Below are 8,563 nucleotides of genomic sequence, written 5' to 3' on the forward strand. Positions count from 1 at the left end.
TACACACGTGGGACAAGGAGTCTCCGGAGATCACATAAGTAAAATTCACTTGACTAGCATAACGACATCTAGATTACAAGCATCATCATATGAATCTCAATCATGTAAGGCAGCTCATGAGATTATTGTATTGAAGTACATAGGAGAGAGATTAACCACATAGCTACCGGTACAGCCCCGAGCCTCGATGGAGAACTACTCCCTCCTCATGGAAGACAGCAGCGTTGATGGAGATGGCGGTGGTGATGGCAGCGCTGTCGATGGAGAAGCCTTCCGGGGGCACTTCCCCGTCCCGGCGGCGTGCCGGAACAGAGACTCCTGTCCCCCAGATCTTGGCTTCGCGATGGCGGCGGCTCTGGAAGGTTTCTCGTACCGTGGCTTTTTCGTATCGAGGTTTTAGGTCGAGGGGGCTTAAATAGGCGAAGAGGCGGCGTCAGAAGGTCAACGAGGCGACGACACCATAAGGCGGCGCGGCCAGGGCCTGCGCCGCGCCGGCCTATCAGCCGGGCCCCGTGGCCCCCTCCGGCGGCTCTCGGGTGTTCTCGGATGCTTCCGGGGATTCTAAGATGTCGGGCGTTGATTTCGTCCGATTCCGAGAATATTTCCTTACTAGGATTTCTGAAACCAAAAACAGCAAAACAAAGAACTGCCCTTCGGCATCTCGTCAATAGGTTAGTTCCGGAAAATGCATAATAATGACATAAAGTATGCATAAAACATGTAGATATCATCAATAATGTGGCATGGAACATAAGAAATTATCGATACGTCGGAGACGTATCAGGATACTCCCTCCGTTCTTGAATATAAGACCACTACCAAAAATACAATTTTAATCTATGCAAGACCACTATCTTTCTCCAAGAAGAATTAATTATATTTCTGTTTTCGTATAACGGTGCTAATTAATGTGAAGGTTGCATCCATAGAGATAGAGGCAACACGTGAAACATGTTTAACTAGTCCAGAATGCTAGCATTTTCACATAATTAACCATGCTATTTATTAGTTGATTTTATTTTATTGAATCATCGAAACAATCAGAATTTACATTCTCAAATAGCTCGCCATTTCTTCCATTATCTCCAAATAAAATAAATTACTAGTCCTCAATAAGAAGGAGCGGGCTATTTGACGACCGAGAGATCCTATAGAATGAAGATTGTTTCGTAAACAAATCATTGTCTTGTGTGAATCGAGAATAACGATTCCGTTTCTTGAACCACAAATATAGACTTTGAAATCCACAAATAACAATTCCATTTCTTAAATTAGGTCCTGAATTCCAATACACGAGCTTTCAAGATTTTGCGACATATTTTAAAAACGTACTAACACAACATAACCATTCGAAAAAGGTAAATCAATCAGAAATAAGATACTCCCTCCGCCTCATGAAATTTATCTTAATTTCGTTAAAATTTAGATATATCTCGTTACTATTTATTGTCTACGTGCACCTAAATTTTAACTAAATTAAGACAAAATTTATTGAACTGAAATAGTAAATGGTCTTGGGAAAATTACACACACACATTGGCCTGTGGGTGTGCCATGGAATAGTCCCACATCCACAGAAAATCACCAAAAGGTCCCTTTCCCTGTCCACTTTTCCGTTCACGGCTACACCTGCCTGTCCTACCCTGCCCACGCCTCCCACATCCCATGCGGCCGCCGAGCCGAGCACGCACGAACGCACGCCCCGTCCAAACCACACCAACAACCGCTCGCCGCCACCGGGAACCTGGCTTATTCCTGCGACACGGCGAGCCGCTCCCCGGAGCACAGGACAAGGGCTAGCCTCCTCCCCGGCCGCCGCCTTTCGAGATGTAAAGATGGGAAGCGTGTGGTGGTTTAGGTCTAGCCGTTTAGGCCTAGAACGGGAGCCAACAGGAGGAAGCGCCCAACTGGAGAGGGGCACCCTCAGCTGCTTTCGTCCCTTTTGAGACGAGGGCTCCCCCACTTTGCTTCCATTCTTTTTGGGTTTGTGCCCCTAAACATTCTTTGGACAAATGCAAATGCGGTCTTGTCTTTAATCACTGTTTGTCTGTGCCGTAGTAGGGTCTGCCATTTTCTTCAGTCTGGAATCGTTTTTGTAGTGGGGCAGTAGTATATACCTGTAGCCACTAGGTGCATGTTTTATCTAAGCTAAACTAGATGGGGTTCACTTTGGAGGCTAACTGGGAGATGTGATCTTGTCTCTTCATCTTTAGCCATGCTCTTGTTGAAGATTATTTTGGATGCCGAAAGCACAAAAGGAAGATTTGTTGACACTCCACCCTTTTTGTCAAAATTAATGCAGGAACCTGCTGGAAAAAAATGGCACACTTTGTTATGATTAGGGTTGTTAAGCTACTTCGTTAGCATTGTTAAAACAAACCAAATAACTGTCGGTTTCCACCATTAACTTTGAAACTGCAAACCTGTAAGGATATTATTTTGGATACCAAAGGGCAGATATGTTGACATTCTCTACTTTCTTTTGTCAAAATTCATGCATGAATCTGTAGGAGCAAATGGCAGACTTCGTAGTCATGATTAGAGTTGTTAAGCTACTTAATAGTTACCATTGTCAAACAAACCAATAATTGTCGGTCTCCGCCATTGACACATCAAACTGCAAACCTCATGTCCTCATATAATTTGCTACCCTGTCACTGTCATAGAAAACCATTTGCAGTGGGGATGAAGACTATCTGTCGTACAAAGATTTGAAGGGCTATGTCAGCAGCACATCTAGAAACCTACCTGTTCCATTAACAACTCTCAAGGTACACACCGTCCACCACCACCAGACACCAGTACCACCACCAGCTTCCAAGCTTGCTCTCATACACAACCCCAATGGAATGCAAAGTACACACTGTTGCGTTTTGGCCTATCTTTCATCGTTTGGTGCCCCTCATCACCTCATCAGTCGTCACCCATCATCAACTGCTGCTCACTGTTCCGATGCTGAAATCCCTCCCTTAAGTTCGGTACGCATTGTACCCTATAATTAGTTAACAAACCTGGTGTTTTGTCAGATCAGTAAGAGGAAGGTTTGGCTCTACTATGCTGCAGAGGCAGCAGACTGTCACATTAATCTAATCCCCAAATCTCCACTTCCACATGTGTGATGTCTCGGAACCCAATGACACTGTCACCATATCACGGCTGGGTTAGAAAGCCTAAGACGCAAATAACCGAGCTGGGTTAAAAAGTTCTCCCTTTTCCCTGCTAGTTTTGCAAGCAGCAAATCCGACGTATAATAAGTCGAGAGAGGGAAACGGTACTGCGAGCGAGGTGAGCTAATATATTTATCCATGGCAAGGCAACAAGGAACCAGGGGAAAAGTTGCGTGTGGCGTTTTCACGAGAGGTCACAGTCAACGGCCTTTTTGCTGCCCCTCGCAGGCACACTAGTGTGATTGCTGGTGGGTGTGTGCTGCAGCTGCCCCGCCCCGCCCCGCCCTGCCTGTGTATGTATATAAACACAGTGGAGTGGATTTCTGCAGAGCAGTTAGAGAGAGAGGCCTTGCTCTTGCTTTCCCTCTAAACCACTGTTTATTAGTTGTTGACCTCAAGGGCTAGAGGAAGTGGTGGTGTGGTGTCGTGGTGGTAGATATATCATCATTCATAGATGCCACTGGCTGCCGAGCACAGTGCAGGGTTTGTTGGAGCCTAGTGTTGCCTGGGAAGAAGCCATTCCGCCATCTTGGATCATTTCTCCTCATCCTCCTGGTTCTGAGTTCTGAGCTCCCTGTCCTCCAACAATCTCTTCTGTAAGTTTTGTTCTCTTCCTGTTTCTTCTTCTCTTCTTCCTTGTCTCCTGTGCCTGAGATTCTGCCTACTTCTCGCTTGGTGTCTTGTTGCTGAGGGTGGTGGTCTTGTTTCTGTGTTTGTTTCAGTTATTGGGAGGTTTGCAAGGTGGGGAGGGGACCGGCCAAGAAATGGAGGTGGAGGCACAGGAGAAGAAGGGGCACAGAGCCTTCGCCAAGGCAATCAAGTCTTTCAATTCCTCGGAGAGGCACAAGCGTTCTAAGAGGTTTGTGCCTACATGCTAAGAGATTTGCAAAGTTCTCTGGCTGTTTTGTGAAGAATAGTCATGCTGAGATTCTCTCTCCTTTTTGTGGTTTTGTTGGCAGTGATCTTGAGAATATGTTTGGTAAAGATGCGCCGTGCGCTTCAGACAAAACTTGTGTTCAGCCTAAGAAAGTGAGTATTTTTTTTCCCTCCTCCTTAGCTTCAACATTGTATTTTGCAAGATTTTCTCCCTGGTTTCTGCAATTCTGAACAGTTATTTTTTCTGATTTTGGTCATCAGGAAGGCGTAAAAGTTCAGGTGAAGAGTGATTTCAGCAAGGAAGCGCAACCTGGGAGAGGAGCTCAAAACTCCTTGCGAAAAGAGGTAATCACTATAAAATGCTGCTTTTCAACGATTTGTTGACATCTCGCCTCGGAGTACTTTTATTTTTTCAGCACGGAAGTCCACAGATTTATGCTCATAGGAGCTTGCATTTCCTCTTATCCACATGCTTTGCTAAATGTCACATTTTTTTCTTTCATTTTTAGCTGGACAGTAGGCATTCTCAAAATATTTAGGGTGTTTTTCCATCCAGAAATTACACTACCCACTCTGTTTACGAATATGAAATGGCATATCATTTTCTGTTCAGTTTAGAAGTTCCTCAACATACTCTCTGTTTCTCTGAACTTATCTGAAAATGTTTCTTCTCTTATCCAGTCTCTTACTAGGCTTTTTTTTGCTACTTTTGCTGCTGAATTTTCCATGTAGTATATTAGACTCACGTGATGGCCTGATGCAGATTCTACTGCTCGAAAAGCACCTCAAGGATCAGCAGGTTGTGCGTGGCGCCCTGGAAAAAGCTCTGGGGCCAAACGCTGCTCCGGTCAACCTGTCACACGAGAATCCAATGCCAAAGGTGACCCCCTCGACCAAATACTTCTGTTATTTTTCCTATCTTTTCTGCAATGCTCATCAGTTTACTTCGATTCTTCAACAGGCCGCTAACGAACTCATAAGGGAGATTGCCACGCTAGAGCTGGAGGTCAAGAACATGGAGCAGTATCTCCTCACCCTGTACCGGCAAGCGTTTGAGCAGCAAGCACCTGCATTATCCCCTTCTGATCGCCGGGAGGCGCCTAAGCCCTCAGTGAGCTCGCAGTCTGGCCGGCTCCGCGAAACAGCCAATGCCAAGGTTTCGTGCGTGAGTAGAGGGGACTCAATGCTCCGGTCTAGCTACCCGCCGCCGCCGTCCCGTAAGAAGTGGAATGATCCAGTGACAGATTGCTCCACATCCGCACGCTTTGATAGACCAAACGACTCTGATGTGCTCCGCTGCCAGTCTGCGTTGTCGTATCGTGGGATACGTTCATCAAGGATATCTCCATCCGAGGAGAGTCTTGCGAGGGCTCTTCGGTCGTGCCATTCTCAACCTTTCTCATTTTTGGAGGTAATGATTCTCACTATGAAAAAGGGATATGCTAATTTTAGGACATGACAATGTAGTAATGTTGCAATGCTGTTACACAAAGTTGATATAAAGTGAAACTTGCTAGAGTTATTAGCATAAGATGTTAGTGTGGTCATGATATCACAAGAAAAAATGCAGCACTTAAATGATTCATGTAGTTACTCCGTGAAGTTGTATAATATTCTCAGTTCGTTTTCATGATTTTTGTGAGCAGGAAGGTGATCCTACTGCAGCAGGAGTGATAAGCTTAGCAGAGTATCTGGGGACTAATGTAGCTGACCACATCCCTGAAACTCCGAACAACCTTTCCGAGGAGATGGTGAGATGCATGGCAGGCGTATACTGCAAACTTGCAGATCCTCCATTGGTTCACCATGGTTCCTCGTCTTCTCCGACATCGTCGTTCTCCTCAACTAGTGCAATTTCTCCACAGTATGTGGGGGACATGTGGAGCCCGAATTACAAGCGAGAGTCAACGCTGGACTCCCGTTTGATAAACCCATTCCATGTTGAGGGATTGAAGGAGTTCAGTGGACCATACAACACAATGGTTGAGGTTCCAGCGATTTGCCGCGATAATAGGAGGCTAAAAGAAGTTGAGGATCTTCTCCAGACTTACAAGTGAGCTATGCTGATCCCTCCTTATTCTCCAGTGGACTGAAATGTTCTGCTTGTCAATTCAGTGTTACTGATCAACTCTTCCAAATTTATATCTCAGGTTGATTTTGTACCGGCTGGAAGCTGTTGATCTGAGAAGAATGACAGATGAAGAGAAGATTGCGTTCTGGGTTAACATCCACAACGCCCTGCTGATGCATGTAGTGCTTCTCTACCTGACCCTAGTAGCTTACTGCTAATTAGCGGCTCCGTGTCTACTTTAGATTAATCAGATATCTCTGTACTTCTTCCATAGGCTTATCTCAGGTATGGCGTCCCACAGAACAATCTGAAGAAGTCATCACTGCTTGTTAAGGTAAAGAGGATACGTTTCTGCTTTGGAATCAATGAAATGTTCCTGGAATAATATACACTTATTCAGAGGAAGTTTCTCCTTTTCCTGACATAATGTTCACCACAGGCTGCCTGCAAAATTGCTGGACGCAACATCAACGTAGCTGTGATCCAGAGCTTGGTTCTTGGGTGCAACACACATTGTCCTGGACAGGTATAGCAAACATGATAATGTCACAAAAACCAGTTAAAGGTGTAATGTTTGTACTGTACTGATTACTTGTACATCACAAGCATGCTAATTCCATCTGTTGATCCTTTTAATGCAGTGGCTACGCACTCTGCTTTACCCAAGGATCAAAAGCAAAGTGAGCAAAGTAGGGCATGAGTGGCAAGCCTTTGCTGTTGCACAATCAGAACCTCTTTTACGCTTTGCCCTTTGCTCAGGCAGCCATTCTGATCCCGCGGTAAGCTAAATGTGCATGCGCAAATTGCTTTCATTGTACCCTAATCGCTTGTTACTAAGCAAATGCTTCCTTTTTCCAAGCCATACTCATGTGGTTCTTGGCTTAGTCTTTATGCATGCACAAATTTGGTATCAAAAGGCGCACGTGTCCTGAGAAAATCATGGCCTCACATTGTTACAGCATGATTATGAAACGAAAACCTTTTGTTGATTAGGAATCTTGATTGGAATCATTCATCATGTTAGGAATCTTTCATCAAAGTACCGCAAACATAATTACCAGTGGTGCCAAATCAAGCCCTTTATGCCCTTTTCTCACCTTTTCTTGTAGGTGAGAGTTTACACTCCAAAGAGGCTGTTCCAACAGCTGGAGGCTGCCAAGGAAGAGTTCATCCGTGCAACGGTCGGCGTCTGGAGAGGGCAGAAGATACTGCTGCCTAAACTTGTCGAGGTGTACGCGAAGGACGTGAAGCTCTCCTCGCAGGGCCTCGTCGACATGGTGCAGAGGTACCTCCCGGAGAACCTGAGGATGGCGATGCAGAAGTGCCAGCAGCAGGGCAGTAGGTCAAGCAAGATCATAGAATGGGTGCCTTACAACCTGAATTTTCGGTACCTGCTTGCTAGGGATCTGGCATTTCCACACCTTAACTGACTGTGTGCATGTACTGCTCTAGTGCAGTAGCATCTGAGGACTGAGGTGCGATGAACTGATCAAGTATATGCATATGTATGATATGTTTAGGTTTAGTGGGTAAGTTATTTTGGATCCATGGGTTGTGTAGGATTTGCGTGCGGCTGGTAGTGGAGCAGTGTTTATTTTGGTTGGCGCTGTATATTTTGTGTAGATGAATAGGAAACATGGGAAAAAAATGAGAAAGGAAACCTGTTACGTTTTGTGTACGCACTCTTGTGTCCTTTGCAGTTCTTTGAGACTTTGACCGTACTAGATGGACCTAGCGCGTCTTGCCGCGCCATTCTTTGTTGTTGTCATTTAAATATAAGAAAGGACACTCATGAAGACATTTTTCAGAGCCCATTTTCTATATTTGGTTTCATCACAAGTTATATCTTGCTGAACTCGACATTGTACAGACTTCCAAAAAAACCAAGGATGCCAGTAGCACCCCCCGTCCAAGCAGGGATCTGGATTGCCCCTCCAAGCAATCATATGAAGATCAATGTGGTTGCTGCGGTTTCGAGCATGAAAATGGTAGAATGGTTTTAGTGATTTGTGGAGATGAAAATGGCGAATATGTTGATGCTTTTGTTCTGGCTGTACCTGGCATTTCAGACCCAGCATCACTGGAAACTATGGCATGTCGAGAGTTTAGCTCTTGCAGCCGATCTGCAACTAACAATGCCTCCAGGTTGCTTCAGACTGCCTTGAGGTGGTCAATTCAATGCGGGACTCGAGCAGGTGCAGTTTCTACTCCATTATGTGAGGATGGTCATTTGAGAATCTCTTCTCACGAACAAAGCTAACTCGCTCAAATCCGTTGATCATTGTACCGATGATTATTGAGTACCAATTCAATAACCAACAGGCTAGAAAGTACCAATAACCAATCACTATGCTCCTAATGACATCACAATCTGCCCTCCCATGCCATGATTAGTAGGTATCCATGAAAGACAAATCAAACGGCAAAGACAACAGTAGGAAGTTATCTG

The 8,563-nt window shown here is 45.1% G+C and overlaps 1 protein-coding gene across 2 annotated transcripts; it reads left to right on the forward strand.

Moving 5' to 3' along the window:
• The first annotated feature begins 3,469 nt into the window (after positions 1-3,469).
• Positions 3,470-7,792, forward strand: LOC127292655 (uncharacterized). 2 transcript variants are annotated; one of them, XM_051322101.2, is made up of 13 exons: positions 3,470-3,624; positions 3,713-3,763; positions 3,890-4,026; positions 4,127-4,196; positions 4,305-4,388; positions 4,807-4,923; positions 5,005-5,454; positions 5,690-6,096; positions 6,194-6,293; positions 6,389-6,448; positions 6,554-6,640; positions 6,756-6,893; positions 7,224-7,792. In XM_051322101.2, the coding sequence occupies exons 3-13, from the start codon at positions 3,932-3,934 to the stop codon at positions 7,542-7,544; spliced, it is 1,929 nt and encodes a 642-aa protein (XP_051178061.1). In that variant the 5' UTR covers positions 3,470-3,624; positions 3,713-3,763; positions 3,890-3,931; the 3' UTR covers positions 7,545-7,792. The 2 variants fall into 2 exon arrangements, with proteins under 2 accessions (XP_051178061.1, XP_051178060.1); XM_051322100.2 differs by having other exon boundaries at positions 3,470-3,763.
• The last annotated feature ends 771 nt before the right edge of the window (positions 7,793-8,563 follow it).

Source organism: Lolium perenne, chromosome 4 (genome assembly GCF_019359855.2).
Source record: "Lolium perenne isolate Kyuss_39 chromosome 4, Kyuss_2.0, whole genome shotgun sequence".
Lineage (NCBI taxonomy): Eukaryota > Viridiplantae > Streptophyta > Magnoliopsida > Poales > Poaceae > Lolium > Lolium perenne.

Excerpts from the sequence above, each read along its gene's own strand:
- LOC127292655 (XM_051322100.2), top strand. The coding sequence starts at position 3,932 with ATGGAGGTGGAGGCACAGGAGAAGAAGGGGCACAGAGCCTTCGCCAAG. Across the intron at positions 4,389-4,806 it reads AAAACTCCTTGCGAAAAGAG|ATTCTACTGCTCGAAAAGCA; the intron begins GTAATCACTATA and ends GGCCTGATGCAG. Across the intron at positions 6,294-6,388 it reads ACAACGCCCTGCTGATGCAT|GCTTATCTCAGGTATGGCGT; the intron begins GTAGTGCTTCTC and ends CTTCTTCCATAG.